Raw genomic sequence first — 25,917 nt, 5'->3', positions numbered from 1 at the left:
CTTTAAGAAAATAAACACTAATACTTTTACGTAATGTGTGTTGTCTATACAATAATTTATATAATAATAAAAATATCTTTTTATTATTAAATTATTGATACATTTATAATTGAATAATTGAACAATTTATCACTTAATTTAACTCAGGAAAAGGACGAATTCGAAGTATCTCATTTTAAATAGTAATAAAACAACTTTATTGTTTGAACACGTTTTTTTAATTCTCATAGCAACATTCAGTAATAAGCTTACACTACACACCGATTTTATTTTTAATTATCAATACACTTATAAACTATAAAATTTAGCAAGACATCGTTTAACAACAATTTGTAATAAAAAAAATCAACATTCGTCGGTAACAACAACGCATTTATTTGTAGATTTATAAAACACAACAATGTCGTATATAAAACAAAATGAAATATTCACCAACGTCCATTAAAAGTAGAAAAGAATAATTTTACAAAATTGTTTAAAATATTTAAGTTAGTACTAGCGCAAAGTGTATAAGATGCGTATCTAATAGATTATAGTGAGTAATAAAACTTTTAAATATGATTCTATTATACAGGGTGACTCGTCGATAAAAAAATATTCCGTAAAATGATAAGAATTGTAGATAATTAACTAATTTCTAGTAAGTAATAATTGTTTGAATCACTCGAATCAATTTATATCAGCGTCAGAATACGGTTTTATATATAAAAAAACCAAGTTCAAATTTATTTGTACAGAAGTTGTACCATTGAACGTCATATAGGTTATTCTTCTCTTTCCTATATTTCGGCCTTTATCTATATAACTACGCGACTACAGCCCATTCCAGGGTTATTGACATTGTCAAATTATTTAGAAAAACGTCAAAATTTTGTAGTATAAAGTTGTTGTTTGTAGCATGCTTGATTCTTCAGATAAATAATCTAACGCAAATGTTATAATATGAATGTCATTTGCGTTTACACATCATTTGAGGTTAGTTGAATTTAATCAAGGTTAGGACCAATAACTGAAGGTTAGGTTAGGATGGGTAAGGTTCAAGTAGGTTAGGTTAGATTCGTTTAAGTTAGTTTAGAGCAGGTTAGGTTGGTTTAGATTATATTTGGTTAGGTCAGGTTAAGTTATATTAGTTTTTTTCGCGATGATTTATATATGAATCAGTTTACAATGATAATTTACGTTAAGTTAGATTGATTAAGAATAGGATGTGTTGAGTTGGGTGGATTGGGTTATGTTAAATTAGGTTATGTTCGAATAAGTTAGGTTAGAATGGTTTGAACTCTTCTAGTTTACTTTAGGTTCGGTTAGGTTAGATGAGATTTGGCATTAAGATAAAGTGTTTAGTCATTTTTATGAGTTTTAGTGGTTTTCGGCTCTTTTTTTACGTTTCCTGATGGTGAAAACGAGGAACCATTCGATTCAGAATAAAAAACTGCTTCTATTAACATCGTATATGGTATAAATTGTACCTGGTGAACCAAATTTTCGACTCATTTCTCAACAACCCTGTATATATAAATTTAATAAGAAAACTACTTGACTTTTAGATATTTTAGAACGTTCTGGGATCAAATATCATTATAATAATAAGAAAAATGAAGTATTACAATTTATCTTATCTCTATAATATGTATCTGGTATACAGTTTGTCCAAAACAGCGATCTAGTTCAAAAATTCATTTACCCTATCGCTATTTTGAAAAAACATTGGTTATGTGGTCTGTCTCAGTTTTTTTTGATAATTTTTCATGATATGTATGTGGAAACTCTTCCAATTCGTAGCAATTGAACACAATTTACATATACTAAAAGTAAATAAAAACTTCCTCCTGTATCAGATGAAATTATGTTTTGGCAACCGTGTAGCATCGGTTTTCAGTGTTGTAAAATTTATTCTCATAAAAATCGAGTAAAACATTAAAAATTATTTGTTTATAGAAATTAAAGTTTCAAACTTTGATATCATGATATACTAACAATATTCAAAATTCTAAAATTATTTCTCTTATTTCCTATTAGTTGAAATAATTGTAACAATGGTCCTTACAATATAATTTAATATCATCAAGTGGAAAAAAATTACAACGTGGCAACGATGTAAAACGTCAGCTGAAGTAAATGTTGGTTGCATACATTTCACACATTGTGTTTATAATTTTTAAAATTCGAATATAATTTAGGAAATGAAAAAAATCAGTTTTTGAAATTTCAAGCTTTCTAATTCACATTTATACTGCCACGGCGAAGTAATTATCATTTTCGATTCTACATATTTTTAAATTTACCAGAAATACGTCTCGTAATTTGGTTAATGACTCATTACGACATTAATTGTATAGAAATTGATTTTTTTTATTTAGAAAAATGAATTATGTGCGTAAAACAAGTAACAAGAGACGGTAGACTAAATCCTAACTTCAAAACTAAAAATCGTCTACCATTTCTAGCAGTTTCCATATAATCTCCACATGATTAATGAATTTATTTGACTAAAATCATCATAATTTTTAACCTATAAATTAAATAAAAAAAAATATATATTTATAAATATATAATTATCATGAGATATCCGTCAATGAAATTTGGCGTTCGAGAATTATTTCATTCGAAAGTTTGAGATTCTTGTTGGACCAATTTAAATCTTCTGGGGCTCTTCACAGACATCGATCCGTGTCCGTCGAACGAGAGTCGTCCTTTAGTCTGTAGATATCTTTTAATATAACGCGCTACTAAAATTTGCGGTCTCAGTTGCCATTCTGTCAACACCTCTTTCGGAGTACACACCTGAAATAACACGTGTGTCAAAAAAATCTCGTCACATCAATTCTACAACGTTGCCGGACTTTAAATGTAATACATATATAAATATATTATAACGAGTTTTATATTATAGAAATAAAAAACAATTTGATTAGTCTTTAAATTACCCAAAAATTGAGATTAATCTAAAAATATATAATAAAATTGTACAATCATATTAAAGCGATGTCTGTGATATGGAGATGATAGGTAACTAGAGCAGAGACCACATCACGTGACCGCTACCGCCATATTGTCAAGAGGCGATTAATGTTTTAGTATGTTATGTTGTGTTATTTGTGTTTATTTTGAATTTAAAAACTTTTTTATTTATAACTATATTATTCGGTGCTTTACTTTTATTAGTGTAGTATTAGTATTAAATAAATAGCGAAATTATAAGGAATAATATTCTATAGGTGAGTCCCAACAATGCATGTACTTATATTAACTTAAAATTTGTGGGATTCGTACTACGTTTTGTTAAATATGTATCAATAATCTTATTATCAGTATTTCAACGTTGAATAAGTGAATAGAAACTATCGTAATTTTTATCTATATATTACTTTTAACGTATAAATAGATATGGTTGAATATAGTTCAATAGCTGTTTGTAATTTTCAAAATATACACTACGAAAACAATATTAATTTGAATTAGATTCTAGTACAATATATTTTTGTTAAGAAAACCAGAAACGATATACGTATTAACGATATTAATGGTTATATAGTTTCGTTAATTTTAATAAGAGTAAAAAATAGGTTATGTTAGTAAAGTCAAATCGTGTCTCAAGTATTTTGTTATGAAAAAACATCGAAAAAACAATATTTCTTCATCAATTTTTCTGATAATTATATTATATAAAGGTGAAATTGAATGATATTAACACTTTTTGGAATTAATTATACTAATAAAAAATAAATTATACGAAAAGAAAAATGAACGAACGAAAGCAGTGACATAAACCGAACATAACCTCAAAACGCGAAGTTTTTTTTACCTGATCTCCTTTGAGCCTATCGAGTAAAGCGACGCACACGATCCCAGCTCTGATTCCGGCGTGATGGGTAAGGGCGGCAAACATGGTCGATTCCATTTCGATATTTTTCACACCCCCTGCTCGTAAACGTTCTAAATATTCCATTTTTTCCGCTTCGGTGTATTCGCAGAAAGCGCCATCTAACCTTCCCTGACCTTAAATAATCAAATAAATAAATCCCACGATTATTATTTTCAAATTTACCTTCGTAAAAATCGTCGGCGCACATGGTCGTACCGGAAACGGTATCGTATGGATCGTCGGGATTAGCTAAGGCTTTTAATTCCCTCACGAGTTTCTTATCGAGCTTCGCTGGTCTTCTCATCATTTTTCCTAATACTATCTAATAGATAAGGACATAAAAAATAATTTTAGAAAAATTTTTGTCGCGTTTTTCGTTCGGTATTTACATTCATACAAACACGCGTGTTGTTTGTACTGAAATACCATTAAAAATGATTTAAGTGCCGAGAAAATTAGTGTTCGAAGCGATTTAACAATAAGAGAAGTGAATTTATTAAATATAATTACCACTTGATAGTATTTGTTCAGCATGCCGTCACACGCTTCGTCGGATATGACGACGGTACCACCTTCCAAGCCGATTCCACCGCAAGTTCCGATTCTGAAGAAGATCGGATCTTTACATTTAGCGTGATACATAAGTTTGATTGTTTCGTGCAACAAAATACCGATAGATGGACTTCCCATACCGTGCTAAAAATTAAAAGTTTTACTAAATCAAACTTATATTCATTGAAGTCAATCTAAACCGAGAATGAAATAATCGAGACGTTTATACACGTTAATTGTATAGTAAGAGTAACGAGCAAGTGGAAAAAACGAGAGTGTGGATGACTACTACTCCCGTCGTCGCCAATCGGTAATATTCGAGTCGAAAACCTTCAGGAGGTATTAGATGGCGGGTCTTCAATCTTCGCGAAGACTTATTTGTGTACAGAGGCCTTGGGAATAGAAGCTGAGTGCACTAGAGCATTGTCACGCCTCGGCTGATTGTGCAGCGCTTGTTTTCGATAATTTATTGACCCGACTGTCTCACTAAATAAAACTTATATTCATTGAAGTCAATCTAAACCGAGAATGAAATAATCGAGACGTTTATACACGTTAATTGTATAGTAAGAGTAACGAGCAAGTGGAAAAAACGAGAGTGTGGATGACTACTACTCCTGTCGTCGCCAATCGGTAATATTCGAGTCGAAAACCTTCAGGAGGTATTAGATGGCGGGTCTTCAATCTTCGCGAAGACTTATTTGTGTACAGAGGCCTTGGGAATAGAAGCTGAGTGCACTAGAGCATTGTCACGCCTCGGCTGATTGTGCAGCGCTTGTTTTCGATAATTTATTGACCCGACTGTCTCACTAAATAAAACTTATATTCATTGAAGTCAATCTAAACCGAGAATGAAATAATCGAGACGTTTATACACGTTAATTGTATAGTAAGAGTAACGAGCAAGTGGAAAAAACGAGAGTGTGGATGACTACTACTCCTGTCGTTGCCAATCGGTAATATTCGAGTCGAAAACCTTCAGGAGGTATTAGATGGCGGGTCTTCAATCTTCGCGAAGACTTATTTGTGTACAGAGGCCTTGGGAATAGAAGCTGAGTGCACTAGAGCATTGTCACGCCTCGGCTGATTGTGCAGCGCTTGTTTTCGATAATTTATTGACCCGACTGTCTCATTAAATCAAACTTATATTCATTGAAGTCAATCTAAACCGAGAATGAAATAATCGAGACGTTTATACACGTTAATTGTATAGTAAACGTAACGAGCAAGTGAAAAAACCGAGAGTGTGGATGACTACTACTCCCGTCGTCGCCAATCGGTAATATTCGAGTCGAAAACCTTCAGGAGGTATTAGATGGCGGGTCTTCAATCTTCGCGAAGACTTATTTGTGTACAGAGGCCTTGGAAATCGAAGCTGCGTGCACTAGAGCATTGTCACGCCTCGGCTGATTGTGCAGCGCTTGTTTTCGATAATTTATTGACCCGACTGTCTCATTAAATCAAACTTATATTCATTGAAGTCAATCTAAACCGAGAATGAAATAATCGAGACGTTTATACACGTTAATTGTATAGTAAACGTAACGAGCAAGTGAAAAAACCGAGAGTGTGGATGACTACTACTCCCGTCGTCGCCAATCGGTAATATTCGAGTCGAAAACCTTCAGGAGGTATTAGATGGCGGGTCTTCAATCTTCGCGAAGACTTATTTGTGTACAGAGGCCTTGGAAATCGAAGCTGCGTGCACTAGAGCATTGTCACGCCTCGGCTGATTGTGCAGCGCTTGTTTTCGATAATTTATTGACCCGACTGTCTCACTAAATAAAACTTATATTCATTGAAGTCAATCTAAACCGAGAATGAAATAATCGAGACGTTTATACACGTTAATTGTATAGTAAGAGTAACGAGCAAGTGGAAAAAACGAGAGTGTGGATGACTACTACTCCTGTCGTTGCCAATCGGTAATATTCGAGTCGAAAACCTTCAGGAGGTATTAGATGGCGGGTCTTCAATCTTCGCGAAGACTTATTTGTGTACAGAGGCCTTGGGAATAGAAGCTGAGTGCACTAGAGCATTGTCACGCCTCGGCTGATTGTGCAGCGCTTGTTTTCGATAATTTATTGACCCGACTGTCTCATTAAATCAAACTTATATTCATTGAAGTCAATCTAAACCGAGAATGAAATAATCGAGACGTTTATACACGTTAATTGTATAGTAAACGTAACGAGCAAGTGAAAAAACCGAGAGTGTGGATGACTACTACTCCCGTCGTCGCCAATCGGTAATATTCGAGTCGAAAACCTTCAGGAGGTATTAGATGGCGGGTCTTCAATCTTCGCGAAGACTTATTTGTGTACAGAGGCCTTGGAAATCGAAGCTGCGTGCACTAGAGCATTGTCACGCCTCGGCTGATTGTGCAGCGCTTGTTTTCGATAATTTATTGACCCGACTGTCTCATTAAATCAAACTTATATTCATTGAAGTCAATCTAAACCGAGAATGAAATAATCGAGACGTTTATACACGTTAATTGTATAGTAAACGTAACGAGCAAGTGAAAAAACCGAGAGTGTGGATGACTACTACTCCCGTCGTCGCCAATCGGTAATATTCGAGTCGAAAACCTTCAGGAGGTATTAGATGGCGGGTCTTCAATCTTCGCGAAGACTTATTTGTGTACAGAGGCCTTGGAAATCGAAGCTGCGTGCACTAGAGCATTGTCACGCCTCGGCTGATTGTGCAGCGCTTGTTTTCGATAATTTATTGACCCGACTGTCTCACTAAATAAAACTTATATTCATTGAAGTCAATCTAAACCGAGAATGAAATAATCGAGACGTTTATACACGTTAATTGTATAGTAAGAGTAACGAGCAAGTGGAAAAAACGAGAGTGTGGATGACTACTACTCCTGTCGTTGCCAATCGGTAATATTCGAGTCGAAAACCTTCAGGAGGTATTAGATGGCGGGTCTTCAATCTTCGCGAAGACTTATTTGTGTACAGAGGCCTTGGGAATAGAAGCTGAGTGCACTAGAGCATTGTCACGCCTCGGCTGATTGTGCCGCGTCTATTTTCGATCATTTTTTGACGTAACTGTTTTTCTAAGTCCAATTTATATGCCGCGAGTAAATGAAAAAACCGAGAGTGTGAATGACTGGTAGTCTTGTCGTCTCCATTCGCCAAGATTCGTGTCGAAAGCCTTCGGGAAGTATTTGATATAGGAAATAGCATACTTACACTGATAGATAATACCGGTCCGACTTTATACATACTGTATCTGTAGGAATACTGACTTATGTCCATCAGTTGGGTACCAGTCGGTAATTTGTGACCGATTTCTTTCATTATATATTCGGCAAAACTTTCCATTCTTTTCGGCGTACCGCCCATGCATACAAACTGGAAAACAAAAAAATTCGATTATTCTCAAGAGTATAGTACGTATCAAAATGGTTCGTCTCGAGCAAAAAAAAAAAACATCGGTGATTAAATACGAGAGTTTATAACAGATTTATAGTGGATACGATGGGGGGGTTTTACATGATCGCGTTGATGAGGTTCTATGGCCAGGATGTTCGCTCATCTGCTCGCTCCGATCGTTGTTAGGTTAACGAAACTACGGGGTATATGAGGAATATAATATTTTATACTTTACCTTCACGTCGCCGAACATTTCGACGAGGTCGTGAGATTCGCTACCTAAAGCGAGATGATACAAAATATCTTGGTCCATGAGTTCGATGTGCGGATTTCGTAATCGTACTGATCCATCAGGGTATCTGTCGACAAAGATTATTCGTGTATAAAACATAAATTGAGATATGAAATTGATCGTAAAAATCGTTTTCTTTTGCTCTTTCCGAGCTGCGTAGAGGTCGTTCAGAACAAACCACCACGACGACAAGAAGTGGACGTTTCAGTGGACATCTTACTAAATATTAACAGCGGCATATCTACAAAATTCAACTGACTCAATAGAACTCACCAGTTGGATCCTTGAGCAACCTGTTCATTATACAAACAAAAACATGTTTAGTGATGATCACCTTGAAGGCATAGGCAAAATTGAGGCATTTGGGACGTGGAAAATCCACGACGGGTCACTGTATGGTGTGCAATATGGCCTGGAGGAAGTTCTCGACGACGTGTAGTTTTGGCAAGACGGTGCCACATGTCATACCGTCCGTTAAACATTAAATTTTGTTCGAGTTTGCTCCTGGTCGTGTCATTTTCCGATTTGGTCACCAGAACTAGCCTCTACGCTCTTCTAAACACATTTTCTTGTGTCTCATTTAAAAAAAATTGATTTCGACGACGTGTAGTTTCAGCAAGACGTTGCCACATGTCATACCGTCCGTAAAATATCAAATTTTGCTCAAGTTTGCTCCTGGACGTGTCATTTTCCGATTTGGTGACCAGAATTGGCCTCCACGCTCTTCTAAACACATTTTCTTGTGTCTCATTTGAAAAAAATTGATTTCGACGACGTGTAGTTTCAGCAAGACGTTGCCACATGTCATACCGTCCGTAAAATATTAAATTTTGTTCGAGTTTGTTCCTAATCGTGTCATTTTGGATTTGGTGACCAGAATTGGCCTCCACGCTCTTCTAAACACATTTTCTTGTGTCTCATTTAAAAAAAATTGATTTCGACGACGTGTAGTTACAGCAAGACGTTGCCACATGTCATACCGTCCGTAAAATATTAAATTTTGTTCGAGTTTGTTCCTAATCGTGTCATTTTGGATTTGGTGACCAGAATTGGCCTCCACGCTCTTCTAAACACATTTTCTTGTGTCTCATTTGAAAAAAATTGATTTCGACGACGTGTAGTTTCAGCAAGACGTTGCCACATGTCATACCGTCCGTAAAATATTAAATTTTGTTCGAGTTTGTTCCTAATCGTGTCATTTTGGATTTGGTGACCAGAATTGGCCTCCACGCTCTTCTAAACACATTTTCTTGTGTCTCATTTGAAAAAAATTGATTTCGACGACGTGTAGTTTCAGCAAGACGTTGCCACATGTCATACCGTCCGTAAAATATTAAATTTTGTTCGAGTTTGTTCCTAATCGTGTCATTTTGGATTTGGTGACCAGAATTGGCCTCCACGCTCTTCTAAACACATTTTCTTGTGTCTCATTTGAAAAAAATTGATTTCGACGACGTGTAGTTTCAGCAAGACGTTGCCACATGTCATACCGTCCGTAAAATATTAAATTTTGTTCGAGTTTGTTCCTAATCGTGTCATTTTGGATTTGGTGACCAGAATTGGCCTCCACGCTCTTCTAAACACATTTTCTTGTGTCTCATTTGAAAAAAATTGATTTCGACGACGTGTAGTTTCAGCAAGACGTTGCCACATGTCATACCGTCCGTAAAATATTAAATTTTGTTCGAGTTTGTTCCTAATCGTGTCATTTTGGATTTGGTGACCAGAATTGGCCTCCACGCTCTTCTAAACACATTTTCTTGTGTCTCATTTGAAAAAAATTGATTTCGACGACGTGTAGTTTCAGCAAGACGTTGCCACATGTCATACCGTCCGTAAAATATTAAATTTTGTTCGAGTTTGTTCCTAATCGTGTCATTTTGGATTTGGTGACCAGAATTGGCCTCCACGCTCTTCTAAACACATTTTCTTGTGTCTCATTTGAAAAAAATTGATTTCGACGACGTGTAGTTACAGCAAGACGTTGCCACATGTCATACCGTCCGTAAAATATTAAATTTTGTTCGAGTTTGTTCCTAATCGTGTCATTTTGGATTTGGTGACCAGAATTGGCCTCCACGCTCTTCTAAACACATTTTCTTGTGTCTCATTTGAAAAAAATTGATTTCGACGACGTGTAGTTTCAGCAAGATGTTGCCACATGTCATACCGTCCGTCAAACATTAAATTTTGCTCGAGTTTGTTCCTAATCGTGTCATTTTGGATTTGGTGACCAGAATTGGCCTCCACGCTCTTCTAAACACAATTTCTTGTGTCTCATTTGGAAAAAATTGGTTTCGACGACGTGTAGTTTCAGCAAGACGGTGCCACATGTCATACCGTCCGTAAAATATCAAATTTTGCTCAAGTTTGCTCCTGGACGTGTCATTTTCCGATTTGGTGACCAGAATTGGCCTCCACGCTCTTCTAAACACATTTTCTTGTGTCTCATTTGAAAAAAATTGATTTCGACGACGTGTAGTTTCAGCAAGACGTTGCCACATGTCATACCGTTCGTAAAATATCAAATTTTGCTCGAGTTTGCTCCTGGTCGTGTCATTTTGGATTTGGTGACCAGAATTGGCCTCCACGCTCTTCTAAACACATTTTCTTGTGTCTCATTTGAAAAAAATTGATTTCGACGACGTGTAGTTTCAGCAAGATGTTGCCACATGTCATACCGTCCGTCAAACATTAAATTTTGCTCGAGTTTGTTCCTAATCGTGTCATTTTGGATTTGGTGACCAGAATTGGCCTCCACGCTCTTCTAAACACAATTTCTTGTGTCTCATTTGGAAAAAATTGGTTTCGACGACGTGTAGTTTCAGCAAGGCGGTGCCACATGTCATACCGTCCGTAAAATATCAAATTTTGCTCAAGTTTGCTCCTGGACGTGTCATTTTCCGATTTGGTGACCAGAATTGGCCTCCACGCTCTTCTAAACACATTTTCTTGTGTCTCATTTGAAAAAAATTGATTTCGACGACGTGTAGTTTCAGCAAGACGGTGCCACATGTCATACCGTCCGTAAAATATCAAATTTTGCTCAAGTTTGCTCCTGGTCGTGTCATTTTCCGATTTGGTGACCAGAACTAGCCTCTACGCTCTTCTAAACACATTTTCTTGTGTCTCATTTAAAAAAAATTGATTTTGACGACGTGTAGTTTCAGCAAGACGTTGCCACATGTCATACCGTTCGTAATATATCAAATTTTGCTCGAGTTTGCTCCTGGTCGTGTCATTTTCCGATTTGGTGACCAGAACTAGCCTCTACGCTCTTCTAAACACATTTTCTTGTGTCTCATTTAAAAAAAATTGATTTTGACGACGTGTAGTTTCAGCAAGACGTTGCCACATGTCATACCGTTCGTAAAATATCAAATTTTGCTCGAGTTTGCTGCTGGTCGTGTCATTTTCCGATTTGGTGACCAGAACTAGCCTCTACGCTCTTCTAAACACATTTTCTTGTGTCTCATTTAAAAAAAATTGATTTCGACGACGTGTAGTTTCAGCAAGACGGTGCCACATGTCATACCGTTCGTAAAATATCAAATTTTGCTCGAGTTTGCTGCTGGTCGTGTCATTTTCCGATTTGGTGACCAGAACTAGCCTCTACGCTCTTCTAAACACATTTTCTTGTGTCTCATTTAAAAAAAATTGATTTCGACGACGTGTAGTTTCAGCAAGACGGTGCCACATGTCATACCGTTCGTAAAATATCAAATTTTGCTCGAGTTTGCTCCTGGTCGTGTCATTTTCCGATTTGGTGGTGACCAGAATTGGCCTCCACGCTGTTGATAACAAGATCCGGATGGAAGAAGTCAGCGAAGAAATTAAAAACAGATGAAAGAAACTACACCAAGAACAAAGATTCGAAAAAAATGAAAATAATATAAGCAAAAAGTCGAGATTAAAAATTATACGCTTTCAAATTGAATTATCTATAGTTTCATCATTAAATCCTTCAGTTTTTTTAGTATCTTTCTCAATTCTAATAACTATTTATATCATCGAAGATAATGATAATAACTTTGACCTTTGCTTTCGATTAACGTATGAAATTTAATAAGGAATCAAATTATTTCTCACCTGTCGATACCTATGTGAGATTCGTTTTCTTCTGATGTATTATCGTCATTTTCAGTTACCGTATCATCCATATCATCGAATAATAATGAAAAAACTGTTTTTATTTGTTGCTTCTACTAGAATATACTGCGGAAATCTAAACTGGAATTTATCGTTATAATTCTCGATAATACAGTATCAACCGTTACTTAATCTCGGTTCAAGGTATCGTGAATAAATGCAATATTTACAGATATTTATTTGGATTTTGACGAATGACGTTTCTTTGACATCGGTTGCTAGTTTTACTATTTTTTTTCCCTCTATTTAATCGCGTCGCGCCGTTTTGATTGCGACCGAATCGTATGTATAAAATAACGATCATCGTCATTGCTATCAAATTTTTTTAAATACTTGAAGCTTTCATACCCCACCAACGACGAATTTCGTTTTCTTTTTATAATTTCCTACCGCCCCGGAAGGTTTTTTCATGCAGGTGTTGAAATTTTCACTTCCCTGGGCTTCTATCGACGATCTAAACACGTTGTAGTCGCTGGGCGATAAATCCGGACTGTTGGGGGATTGTTCCAGTACCTCCCATTCCATTTCCGATGTTGTATCGAGCGTGAGACGCGCGGTACGAGGACGCGCGCTATCCTGACCGAACCAAGGATTAAATTCGTTTTATTTTTATCATTTCCTACCTCCCCGGAAGGTTTTTTCATGCAGGTGTTGAAATTTTCACTTCCCTGGGCTTCTATCGACGATCTAAACACGTTGTAGTCGCTGGGCGATAAATCCGGCCTGTTGGGGGACTGTTCCAGTACCTCCCATTCCATTTCCGATGTTGTATCGAGCGTGAGACGCGCGGTACGAGGACGCGCGCTATCCTGACCGAACCAAGGATTAAATTCGTTTTATTTTTATCATTTCCTACCTCCCCGGAAGGTTTTTTCATGCAGGTGTTGAAATTTTCACTTCCCTGGGCTTCTTTCGACGATCTAAACACGTTGTAGTCACTGGGCGATAAATCCGGACTGTTGGGGACTGTTCCAGTACCTCCCACTCCATTTCCGATGTTGTATCGAGCGTGAGACGCGCGGTATGAGGACGCGCGTTAACCTGACCGATCCAAGGACGAATTTCGGTTCGTTTTCAACATTTTTTTTTGCTCGATTACACATAAACAAACGAGGTGTTGAATGTTTGACCTACGAGAGATTATTTCGGCGATCTAAACACGTTGTAGTCGCTGGGTGATAAATCCGGACTGTTGGGGACTGTTCCAGTACCTCCCACTCCATTTCCGATGTTGTATCGAGCGTGAGACGCGCGGTATGAGGACGCGCGTTAACCTGACCGAACCAAGGACTAATTTCGGTTCGTTTTCAACATTTTTTTTTGCTCGATTACACATAAACAAACGAGGTGTTGAATGTTTGACCTACGAGAGATTATTTCGGCGATCTAAACACGTTGTAGTCGCTGGGTGATAAATCCGGACTGTTGGGGGACTGTTCCAGTACCTCCCACTCCATTTCCGATGTTGTATCGAGCGTGAGACGCGCGGTATGAGGACGCGCGTTAACCTGACCGATCCAAGGACGAATTTCGGTTCGTTTTCAACATTTTTTACTGCTTTTAAATCTTCTTTTTCTCAATTTTAGGTCTGTTTTAATAGAAAATTAATTTTAAAAAAGGACGTTTCGAACTATTTCGATCTTTATTAACATTACTTTGTTGTTTCACCTTGTATTGGTTTTGCATGAGGTCAGATATGGTTTATTACTCCTTTATTAGATTTATAAATAAATTATATAATTTCGATGTATTTAAATAAAAAGAAAGGAATTAAATATTGAAAAACTTACTGCGTATCTTCCTCATTTTCAATTTGGTTATTCCCAAAATCGGAAATATCATTTTTACGATCGTTTTCACCGTTTTTATAGTTCGAAAAACCGTTTTTTTGCATCATATCTCAACGAACACGTACGCTATCCGAAAATTCGATACCGAAATGATAAATTAGGTTACTGGGATAGATATTTCGAAATAGAACGTTTATCGAATTAATGCCAATGTCAAATTTAATTATTTATCATATTTAGACAAAATAATTGCACGATCTTTTATTATTTGACGTAATTGAAAATATTTACGAGGGTTTTCATATACCCAAATCCTACAAATCAAAGAAAAGAATCCAACCTACATATTCCAGTCTCGTCGAAACTTTCATCTCGTTGGGATCTCGTTATTTTATCGATAACCCTCGTACTTTAAACGATTATTTCGAGGTAAAAAGTTATAATATAACTCGAAAATACCATAAACAACATGGTGAGGTGGTAACAAGCTGGAAAGATCCCACCGAAGCGAGGCGCGTCTCGCTAAGGGCGTAAGAGGATAAAGTACTTCATAAGCAAGTACCGAGCTATACATCGTAGACAGGAACACCTCAAATGAAAGCAAAGATAGTACAAAGAGTGTACAACTATCGGAAAGGAGACTATGCGCGAATCCGCCACGCAAAATACGATTAGGACCCCTCGGAATTGCAATGGGGCGGTTGAATGTCCACAATATCGAGAAAAAAAAAGCGAAAGCTATTAATTTCCAAGGCCACGACCTTGCCTGTAAATGGAACGCAAATAAATAAATTGTTAGTACATAAAAAAGTGTAATGATCTTATATCTTTAAACAACAACACATTCTTGCGTAATTATTATAATTTAAACACCATTATTGTGGTAGGATGAACTTTATTTCGTTCCTTATCGCTGTTGTATCCAGCTAATTAATATGAGGTTATGTCAATTTATTTTTTGTCGCATTTTATAAACCGTATAACACTCCGAAGAGATCTATCAAGAACGCCATCTACAGGAGAACAACAAATGAAAGATAGTTCTGTTAACCTTCGGTCTCTGAAGACGATAACTCGATTATCGAAACGTACGTCGTACAATGTCGGTTCGAATCTTCTTTCTCGATCTGCATTGCACGCCGTGGTTTGTTCGAATTAATTCGATGGTTTTAATTGACGTACGACAGCTGTCAAGCGAACGCGGAGCGTTTTAAGCGCGCGCGGCAGTGTTGTCAGATTGTAGTCTAGTTTTTTTCGAGACCGTAATCCGTACTAGTGGAAGAATCCTCGTAAAATATATCGATAGTGGAATATTTATTTTTTTCGAATACATCCAGTTGTTATCTCGATACCGAGTACAAAAAAAAATTTTGATGAACTTTCGAGTGATAATGACACTTCGTTATCACGTTTCGAATCGCCGTGAAAAATAAATTGTTCAATGTATTATTGTGATGACACGTGCTTGCATATGAACTTTTAACAGCGTGACTTCAATATGATATTTACTGACGATAAGATCTCGTTAAATAAATCAAAATCTATAAATATATAAATTGTAATTGATTATAAACATTTTTTTATTGTTCTTTGTGTTTCCAACGGAGCCGTAACGACACGGTAAGCGAAAAACTACATACAAACACTTTTTTGAATTAGATAAAATAAAAAATATTTTGCTTGACTTTTTTACAAAATTTTCATTAATATCAAGCAGGAGGTTAATCGTCTCAGATTGCCTGATTTTTGTCTCATATTAACGTGTAAACTGATGGGAACCAACGTCGTAGTTAAGCGATTCCGTACGTCCCTTAAACCCTTATTAACTAATTATCAAATTATTTATTTATAGTTGTAAAATAATCAGATTATTGAATGATCGGTTCTCGTACGTAAACTAAAGGCATGTCGTTTGTTCTAGTTGACGTATCATTTAATAAAATGACAAGTAATGCAACTATTTGTTCTAAATCCCGTATTTTTCCTGTGACGCACGTTCTATTCGATCTTGATGGCATCATCATCGGTAAGTTTCGTTTTCTTTTCGTCGAGATACGAGATTGAATAAATATAGGATTCGAAATAGCATAACTATTGAATTCATATGATGTACTGTTTTTTTTATGGTTATTTAAAGGTTTAAAGTTCCAAATGAGCTCTAAAAATAAAAAAAAAATAGTTCTCGAAATAAGCTCTTATGATCTTAGACCAAAAATTGTCTTACGAGAATTCTAAAAGAGCTCTAAAGATCAGAAATGAAACTCGTAAGATCAGACATTACCTCAAAGAACCTCGAAATGAGATCTAGAGAAGAGAAATTGCCTTACACAAACTCGAAATGAGCTCTAAACATCAAAAATTATTTCGCAGGCGTTTGAAATGAGCTCTAAATATCATAAATTGCCTCACAGAAGCTTGAAATGAGCTCTAAAGATCAAAAATTATTTCGCAGGCGTTTGAAATGAGCTCTAAATATCATAAATTGCCTCACAGAAGCTTGAAATGAGCTCTAAAGATCAAAAATTATTTCGCAGGCTTTTGAAATGAGCTCTAAATATCATAAATTGCCTCACAGAAGCTTGAAATGAGCTCTAAAGATCAAAAATTATTTCGCAGGCTTTTGAAATGAGCTCTAAATATCATAAATTGCCTCACAGAAGCTTGAAATGAGCTCTAAAGATCAAAAATTATTTCGCAGGCTTTTGAAATGAGCTCTAAATATTAGAAATGGTTTCACAGAAGCTTGAAATGAGCTCTCAAGATCAAAAATTATTTCGCAGGCTTTTGAAATGAGCTCTAAATATTAGAAATGGTTTCACAGAAGCTTGAAATGAGCTCTCAAGATCAAAAATTATTTCGCAGGCGTTTAAAATGAGCTCTAAATATCATAAATTGCCTCACAGAAGCTTGAAATGAGCTCTAAAGATCAAAAATTATTTCGCAGGCGTTTAAAATGAGCTCTAAATATTAGAAATGGTTTCACAGAAGCTTGAAATGAGCTCTCAAGATCAAAAATTATTTCGTAGGCGTTTAAAATGAGCTCTAAATATCATAAATTGCCTCACAGAAGCTTGAAATGAGCTCTAAAGATCAAAAATTATTTCGCAGGCGTTTGAAATGAGCTCTAAATATCATAAATTGCCTCACAGAAGCTTGAAATGAGCTCTAAAGATCAAAAATTATTTCGCAGGCGTTTGAAATGAGCTCTAAATATCATAAATTGCCTCACAGAAGCTTGAAATGAGCTCTAAAGATCAAAAATTATTTCGCAGGCGTTTGAAATGAGCTCTAAATATCATAAATTGCCTCACAGAAGCTTGAAATGAGCTCTAAAGATCAAAAATTATTTCGCAGGCGTTTGAAATGAGCTCTAAATATCATAAATTGCCTCACAGAAGCTTGAAATGAGCTCTAAAGATCAAAAATTATTTCGCAGGCGTTTGAAATGAGCTCTAAATATCATAAATTGCCTCACAGAAGCTTGAAATGAGCTCTAAAGATCAAAAATTATTTCGCAGGCTTTTGAAATGAGCTCTAAATATCATAAATTGCCTCACAGAAGTTTGAAATGAGCTCTAAAGATCAAAAATTATTTCGCAGGCTTTTGAAATGAGCTCTAAATATTAGAAATGGTTTCACAGAAGCTTGAAATGAGCTCTAAAGATCAAAAATTATTTCGCAGGCTTTTGAAATGAGCTCTAAATATTAGAAATGGTTTCACAGAAGCTTGAAATGAGCTCTCAAGATCAAAAATTATTTCGCAGGCTTTTGAAATGAGCTCTAAATATTAGAAATGGTTTCACAGAAGCTTGAAATGAGCTCTCAAGATCAAAAATTATTTCGCAGGCGTTTAAAATGAGCTCTAAATATTAGAAATGGTTTCACAGAAGCTTGAAATGAGCTCTCAAGATCAAAAATTATTTCGCAGGCGTTTAAAATGAGCTCTAAATATCATAAATTGCCTCACAGAAGCTTGAAATGAGCTCTAAAGATCAAAAATTATTTCGCAGGCGTTTAAAATGAGCTCTAAATATTAGAAATGGTTTCACAGAAGCTTGAAATGAGCTCTCAAGATCAAAAATTATTTCGCAGGCGTTTAAAATGAGCTCTAAATATCATAATCACCTCACACAATTTCGAAATGAGCTCGAACGATAAGAAACGGCCTGACGGGACTTCTAAATCAACTCGAAAAGATTTAAAATTTTCTTATAGAAGTTCTAAATTGGTTCCAAAGATCAGAAAAGACCTTAAATAAATCAAAATGAGCTCCAAAGATGAGAAATCGCCTCACAGCGTTTCGAAATTAGGTCCAATTATCATATTTTGTTTCATGGAAGTTCTAAATGAGCTCTAAAGATCATAAATCGTTATTGCGAGCTGTAAAGTTCGTAAATTTGTAAATCAAACAATAAAAATTGATCTCTGTAGAATGTTACAGTTTACTATATCAAAATTTGGTGTCGATTTAACATTTTCTAGATTCCGAAACGATTTATGAAAAAATATCAAAAGATCTCGCCCAAGAATACGGTAAAACGTACAGCAAACAACTCAAATCTAAAGTAATGGGAACCCCGGAATTCGAAACGTGCAAAACGATTGTCGACGAATTAAATCTACCGATAAGTCCGGGGGAATTTTTGAAAAAATACGAAGAAAAAGTGTTGAACGAACTTCGACATCCGGCATTATTGCCTGGCGTTGAAGATATCGTCGGACATTTGCACAAACACGCGGTTCCTATAGCGATAGCCACGTCTTCTAGACAGGTAATCGGCGACTATATCGACGACTCGCCCTGTATGTAATTGAAATTTCAGGATATAATGGAAATGAAGACGAAACCTCATCGGCGATTGGTCGATTTGTTTCATCACGTCGTGTGCGGTAGCTCGGATCCCGACGTTAAAAATAATAAACCAGCGCCCGATATATTTTTAGTTTGCGCTTCTAGGTTCCCAGAAAACCCCGATCCGTCTAAGGTAAAGCTAATTTACTCGATTTCACCCCCGCTCTAATTAAATATACGGTTGGTATTTATCCAATTTCAGTGTCTCGTAATAGAAGATTCCCCAAATGGTGTTTTGGCAGCTCTGAACGCCGGTATGCAAGTCGTTATGGTACCAAATCCGGATCTGGATCCTCGTCATCCGATACGAGATAAAGCAACTTTGGTACTTACGTCATTGGAACATTTTCGACCCGAATTATTCGGTTTACCAGCGAAAAAATGACATTTCACATCTTGCTTTATACATTATTCGTACTAAATCACCCTGTATAACGATATTTTAAATTATATTTCAATAAAACTGATTTTAATCGCTTTCCTTTATTTCCCCCTCACTTACAATATTTCCTGAATAACCCTGTATAATAATATTCCAATAAACTCCTCATCAACAACACGAAATTGCGAAATAAGACTTAATAATCATAAATAGTCTTAAATAAGCGCGAAAAGGTTCGAAATAAGGTCTAAAGATCAGAAATTATTTCGCCGACATTTAAAATGAGCTCGAAAGATCAGAAATCGTCTTACAGAAGCTCTAAATAATCATAAATCGTCCTGAAGAAGTTCAAAATGATCTCTAAAAGTTTGAAATCGTCTTATAGGAGCTCGAAGTGAGCGATAAAGATCAGAAAACGTCTTACTAAACGTCGAAGAGGGTTCTAAAGATCAGAAAACCCTTAAAGGACTTAAAAACAAACTTCAAAGATCAGAAAAAACATCTTAACGAAAGTCAAAATGAACTCGGAAGATCAGAAATTGCCATATGAAAGCTCGAAGTGGCCTCTAAAGATCAGAAATCGTCGTACGGAAGCTCGAAATGAGATCTAAAGCTCAGTTATTGTCTCACAGAAGCGCGAAATGAGGTTTAAAGATCGGAAACGTTCATTTAAAACTCAGAAATTATCTTAATATGCTAGAAAACGTCTATAGATCAGAAATTGTCTTATAGAAGCTCTAAATAATCGTAAATCGTCCTGAAGAAGTCCAAAATGATCTCTAAAAGTCAGAAATCGTCTTATAGGAGGTCGATGAGGGTTCTAAAGATCAGAAAACTCTTAAAGGAGTTAATAACAAACTTCAAAGATCAGAAAAGACATCTTAAAGAAAGTCAAAATGAACTCGGAAGATCAGAAATTGCCATATGAAAGCTCGAAGTGGCCTCTAAAGATCAGAAATCGTCGTAAGGAAGCTCCAAACCTCAGATATTGTCTCACGGAAGAACGAAATGAAGTTTAAAGGTCGGAAACGTTCAATTAAAAATCAGAAATAACCTTAATATGCTAGAAAACGTCTATAGATCAGAAATCGTCTTACAGAAGCTCTAAATAATCATAAATCGTCCTGAAGCAGTTCAAAATGATCTCTAAAAGTCAGAAATCGTCTTATAGGAGGTCGATGAGGGTTCTAAAGATCAGAAAACTCTTAAAGGAGTTCATAACAACCTTCAAAGATTAGAAAAATGAACTCGGAAGATCAGAAATCGGCAGAAAAGCTCAAAGTGGCCTCTAAAGATCGGAAATCGTCTTACTAAAGATCGAAGAGGGTTCTGAAGATCAGAAACCCTTAAAGCAGTCCATGATGCACTCTAAAGTTTTTAAAACGCCTAAAAGAAGTTCAAACGATCTCCAAAATTGAAATATCACCTTGCAAAATTTCGAGATGAGATCTAATAATCATATATCGTCCAGAAGATCAGAAATCGTCTAAATAAAGGTCGAAGACGGTTCTTGAGATCAGAAAACGCCTAAAGAGGCTCATAACGAGCTTTAAAGGTTATAAAGTGTCTGAAAGAGCTCTCAAGATCAGAAAATGAGCCCATATAACGCCTTATAGAAGCTCGAAGTAGACTCTAAAGATCAGAAATCGTCTTAAAGAAGGTCAAAGAAGATTCTAAAGATCAGCGAACGTCTCAAGGAGTTCATAACGAGCTTTAAAGATAAGAAATCGTCTGAAGGTGGGTCGAAGAGGATTCTAAACCTCAGAAAGGAGCTCATAACGAGCTTTAAAGATCAGAAAAGACGTTCGAAGTAAGCTCTAATGATCAGAAATCGTCTTAATAAAGGTCGAAGAGAGTTCTAAAGATCAGAAAACGCTTAAGAGAGTTCATATTGAGCTACCAAGATCGGAAGAGGTCTTAGGGAACTCGAAATGAACTCTAAATATCAGAAATAACCTTAAATAAGTTCGAAATGAACAGTAAAGATCAGAAATTGTCTTACAGAACTGCGAAATGACTTTAATAATCATAAATTGTTCAACATAAGGACGAAATAAGTTTAAAGGTCGGAAATAGCCTCAAACAAATCGATTATGAGCTCAGAAATTGCTTCGAAATGAGATCTAAAGTTCAGAAAACGTCTAATGAGTGTTAGAAATGAGGTATGGAGGTCAGAAATATGACAAAAGTTGGAAATTAGCTCTAAATGTCATGATTCGTTTCTATAACTGCTAAAGATCAGAAATCGTCTTGAAAAAGTTCAAAATCGGATCGAAATGAGCTTTAGTGGTCAGAAATGACTTTACAATGCTTTCTGAATCACCATGTATCATTATATTCTAAATTAGATTTCAATAAACTGATACTAATTACTTTGTTTTTTTTCTATTTCGTACTAATTTACAGTTTTGAATCGCAGTGTATTGTAAACGATTCAGTGACCTTGGATTTGAATTGAATTACCATAACCACAAAGTTTAAATACCGTAAAATACAGTTTCGATTTCACAATTGATTCCGGTAGATTCTAAATAAATACGATCAACTGTTTTGTAATAAATATCGAAACTTAACCAAGTCCTTGAAGACAATTCTTATTGTTGTTATTGCTGGACATTCATTTCCTCATATTTTTCTTTGAATTCGATGAACCAATTGATTTATATAAACGAGAAAAAGAAGAATTCGTCCAGGGAACATCGGCAAACGTATATTCATAGAGGAATCTTGAAAGGAACTTCAAATACTATAATTAACGATGTTTATATTGAGATAAAAAAGAAGAATCGGTTGAGAGAACATCGATAAAAATATATTGATAGAGGTATTTCTAAAAGAAATGAGACGTCGGCTAACTTTCATTCCAATTGGTCATCAAAAGATCATAGACAAAAATATAGTCATAGAGGGTTCCAAAGTAACAAATTGTAGACAAACTTTCTTTCTATTTGGTCATCAAAAGATCATAGATTAAAATATAGTCATAGAGGGTTCCAAAGTAACAAATTGTAGACAAACTTTCATTCCAACTAGTTATCAAAGGATCATAGATTAAAATATAGTCATAGAGGGTTCCAAAGTAACAAATTGTAGACAAACTTTCATTCCAATTAGTTATCAAAGGATCATAGATTAAAATATAGTCATAGAGGGTTCCAAAGTAACAAATTGTAGACAAACTTTCATTCCAACTAGTTATCAAAGGATCATAGACAAAAATATAGTCATAGAGGTTTCCAAGGTAACAAATTATAGACAAACTTTCATTCCAATTAGTTATCAAAGGATCATAGATTAAAATATAGTCATAGAGGGTTCCAAAGTAACAAATTGTAGACAAACTTTCATTCCAACTAGTTATCAAAGGATCATAGACAAAAATATAGTCATAGAGGTTTCCAAGGTAACAAATTATAGACAAACTTTCATTCCAATTAGTTATCAAAGGATCATAGATTAAAATATAGTCATAGAGGGTTCCAAAGTAACAAATTGTAGACAAACTTTCATTCCAACTAGTTATCAAAGGATCATAGACAAAAATATAGTCATAGAGGTTTCCAAAGTAACAAATTATAGACAAACTTTCATTCCAACTAGTTATCAAAGGATCATAGACAAAAATATAGTCATAGAGGTTTCCAAGGTAACAAATTGTAGACAAACTTTCATTCCAATTAGTTATCAAAGGATCATAGATTAAAATATAGTCATAGAGGGTTCCAAAGTAACAAATTGTAGACAAACTTTCATTCCAACTAGTTATCAAAGGATCATAGATTAAAATATAGTCATAGAGGGTTCCAAAGTAACAAATTGTAGACAAACTTTCATTCCAATTAGTTATCAAAGGATCATAGATTAAAATATAGTCATAGAGGGTTCCAAAGTAACAAATTGTAGACAAACTTTCATTCCAACTAGTTATCAAAGGATCATAGACAAAAATATAGTCATAGAGGTTTCCAAGGTAACAAATTATAGACAAACTTTCATTCCAATTAGTTATCAAAGGATCATAGATAAAAATATAGTCATAGAGGGTTCCAAAGTAACAAATTATAGACAAACTTTCATTCCAACTAGTTATCAAAGGATCATAGACAAAAATATAGTCATAGAGGGTTCCAAAGTAACAAATTGTAGACAAACTTTCTTTCTATTTGGTCATCAAAAGATCATAGATTAAAATATAGTCATAGAGGGTTCCAAAGTAACAAATTGTAGACAAACTTTCATTCCAACTAGTTATCAAAGGATCATAGATTAAAATATAGTCATAGAGGGTTCCAAAGTAACAAATTGTAGACAAACTTTCATTCCAATTAGTTATCAAAGGATCATAGATTAAAATATAGTCATAGAGGGTTCCAAAGTAACAAATTGTAGACAAACTTTCATTCCAACTAGTTATCAAAGGATCATAGACAAAAATATAGTCATAGAGGTTTCCAAGGTAACAAATTATAGACAAACTTTCATTCCAATTAGTTATCAAAGGATCATAGATAAAAATATAGTCATAGAGGGTTCCAAAGTAACAAATTATAGACAAACTTTCATTCCAACTAGTTATCAAAGGATCATAGACAAAAATATAGTCATAGAGGTTTCCAAAGTAACAAATTATAGACAAACTTTCATTCCAACTAGTTATCAAAGGATCATAGACAAAAATATAGTCATAGAGGTTTCCAAGGTAACAAATTGTAGACAAACTTTCATTCCAATTAGTTATCAAAGGATCATAGATTAAAATATAGTCATAGAGGGTTCCAAAGTAACAAATTGTAGACAAACTTTCTTTCTATTTGGTCATCAAAAGATCATAGATTAAAATATAGTCATAGAGGGTTCCAAAGTAACAAATTGTAGACAAACTTTCATTCCAACTAGTTATCAAAGGATCATAGATTAAAATATAGTCATAGAGGGTTCCAAAGTAACAAATTGTAGACAAACTTTCATTCCAATTAGTTATCAAAGGATCATAGATTAAAATATAGTCATAGAGGGTTCCAAAGTAACAAATTGTAGACAAACTTTCATTCCAACTAGTTATCAAAGGATCATAGACAAAAATATAGTCATAGAGGTTTCCAAGGTAACAAATTATAGACAAACTTTCATTCCAATTAGTTATCAAAGGATCATAGACAAAAATATAGTCATAGAGGTTTCCAAAGTAACAAATTATAGACAAACTTTCATTCCAACTAGTTATCAAAGGATCATAGATAAAAATATAGTCATAGAGGGTTCCAAAGTAACAAATTATAGACAAACTTTCATTCCAACTAGTTATCAAAGGATCATAGACAAAAATATAGTCATAGAGGTTTCCAAAGTAACAAATTATAGACAAACTTTCATTCCAACTAGTTATCAAAGGATCATAGACAAAAATATAGTCATAGAGGTTTCAAAAGTAACAAATTATAGACAAACTTTCATTCCAATTAGTTATCAAAGGATCATAGATAAAAATATAGTCATAGAGGGTTCCAAAGTAACAAATTATAGACAAACTTTCATTCCAATTAGTTATCAAAGGATCATAGATAAAAATATAGTCATAGAGGGTTCCAAAGTAACAAATTATAGACAAACTTTCATTCCAACTAGTTATCAAAGGATCATAGATAAAAATATAGTCATAGAGGGTTCCAAAGTAACAAATTATAGACAAACTTTCATTCCAACTAGTTATCAAAGGATCATAGATAAAAATATAGTCATAGAGGGTTCCAAAGTAACAAATTATAGACAAACTTTCATTCCAACTAGTTATCAAAGGATCATAGACAAAAATATAGTCATAGAGGGTTCCAAAGTAACAAATTATAGACAAACTTTCATTCCAACTAGTTATCAAAGGATCATAGACAAAAATATAGTCATAGAGGTTTCCAAAGTAACAAATTATAGACAAACTTTCATTCCAATTAGTTATCAAAGGATCATAGATAAAAATATAGTCATAGAGGGTTCCAAAGTAACAAATTATAGACAAACTTTCTATGTAGTCTTTCAAGAGAACATTGATAAATATAAATTGGTAGAGGAATTTAATAAAAAATAAAAATTAACCTCAAATCTCATCGGTTGTGAGTCAATAGATAAATATTGATTGATAGAGGGATCTTAAGAGAAATGTGGCAATTCGATTGGAAAATACCATTAAAGTACAATCTATACAGGATGTCCCTTATTAAATTTCGTTTAAAAGAAAAAAAAAACAGTAAATATAATAAAAAAAAAACTTATTCATCCCTTAAGAAAGTTAAAAATATATTCGTTTGGTATTTTTACGATAATTTTGAGGTTATGTGACAAATTTTTTTCAATTATTTTCAATTTTGTATGATTCAACATACGCGTGTAAACTAGAACCTTTTCTATTGAATAAAAACTCAATTTTTATTAATAAAAAAAAAAAATGAAACTTACTCGTCTCTCTCCTCCTCGGATATAGACATATTGAAGAAAATTTTGAAGCCTGGAGGAAACGTCGAAAACGAATATTAATCACTAAGGATTAGGGTGGAAGTAAAATTTTCACTCTATCAAAATCTCAACAAAATCTACACATATTTTTTTAATCTAATTGAACTAAAAACGATAAACAATCAAATAGGGTGCGACT

The 25,917-nt window shown here is 34.7% G+C and overlaps 2 protein-coding genes across 5 annotated transcripts; one reads left to right on the top strand and one right to left on the bottom strand.

The window, feature by feature from the left end:
• Nucleotides 1–195: 195 nt before the first annotated feature.
• LOC130447795 (uridine phosphorylase 1) lies at nt 196–25,917 on the bottom strand. 3 transcript variants are annotated; one of them, XM_056784816.1, is made up of 7 exons: nt 25,722–25,917; nt 8,042–8,165; nt 7,624–7,785; nt 4,376–4,561; nt 4,049–4,187; nt 3,806–3,999; nt 196–2,784 (listed from the first exon to the last, which is right to left on the bottom strand). In XM_056784816.1, the coding sequence occupies exons 1-7, from the start codon at nt 25,748–25,750 to the stop codon at nt 2,602–2,604; spliced, it is 1,017 nt and encodes a 338-aa protein (XP_056640794.1). In that variant the 5' UTR covers nt 25,751–25,917; the 3' UTR covers nt 196–2,601. The 3 variants fall into 3 exon arrangements, with proteins under 3 accessions (XP_056640794.1, XP_056640792.1, XP_056640793.1); XM_056784814.1 differs by lacking the exon at nt 25,722–25,917 and adding an exon at nt 14,038–14,238; XM_056784815.1 differs by lacking the exon at nt 25,722–25,917 and adding an exon at nt 12,188–12,391.
• Nucleotides 3,047–19,367, top strand: LOC130447797 (pseudouridine-5'-phosphatase-like). Of its 2 annotated transcripts, none has more exons than XM_056784819.1 (5): nt 3,047–3,218; nt 15,959–16,063; nt 18,520–18,809; nt 18,861–19,022; nt 19,092–19,367. In XM_056784819.1, exons 2-5 carry the CDS (start codon nt 15,979–15,981, stop codon nt 19,272–19,274), a joined length of 720 nt encoding a protein of 239 aa, XP_056640797.1. In that variant the 5' UTR covers nt 3,047–3,218; nt 15,959–15,978; the 3' UTR covers nt 19,275–19,367. The 2 variants fall into 2 exon arrangements, with proteins under 2 accessions (XP_056640797.1, XP_056640796.1); XM_056784818.1 differs by lacking the exon at nt 3,047–3,218 and adding an exon at nt 15,435–15,657.

This window comes from Diorhabda sublineata, chromosome 8, assembly GCF_026230105.1.
Source record: "Diorhabda sublineata isolate icDioSubl1.1 chromosome 8, icDioSubl1.1, whole genome shotgun sequence".
Classification (NCBI taxonomy): domain Eukaryota; kingdom Metazoa; phylum Arthropoda; class Insecta; order Coleoptera; family Chrysomelidae; genus Diorhabda; species Diorhabda sublineata.
Note: the sequence above shows the minus strand (reverse complement) of the source record. Positions and strands in the feature narration are given on the sequence as shown.

Bases quoted from the DNA above. Each gene is read 5' to 3' on its own strand.
- LOC130447795 (XM_056784814.1), bottom strand. From the start codon at position 14,144: ATGATGCAAAAAAACGGTTTTTCGAACTATAAAAACGGTGAAAACGAT. The intron at 8,166-14,037 runs GTAAGTTTTTCA...CTTTGTCGACAG, and splicing joins GAAAATGAGGAAGATACGCA to ATACCCTGATGGATCAGTAC. The intron at 4,188-4,375 runs GTAATTATATTT...CTTATCTATTAG, and splicing joins TGAACAAATACTATCAAGTG to ATAGTATTAGGAAAAATGAT.
- LOC130447797 (XM_056784819.1), top strand. From the start codon at position 15,979: ATGACAAGTAATGCAACTATTTGTTCTAAATCCCGTATTTTTCCTGTG. The intron at 18,810-18,860 runs GTAATCGGCGAC...TTGAAATTTCAG, and splicing joins TAGCCACGTCTTCTAGACAG to GATATAATGGAAATGAAGAC. The intron at 19,023-19,091 runs GTAAAGCTAATT...ATCCAATTTCAG, and splicing joins AAAACCCCGATCCGTCTAAG to TGTCTCGTAATAGAAGATTC.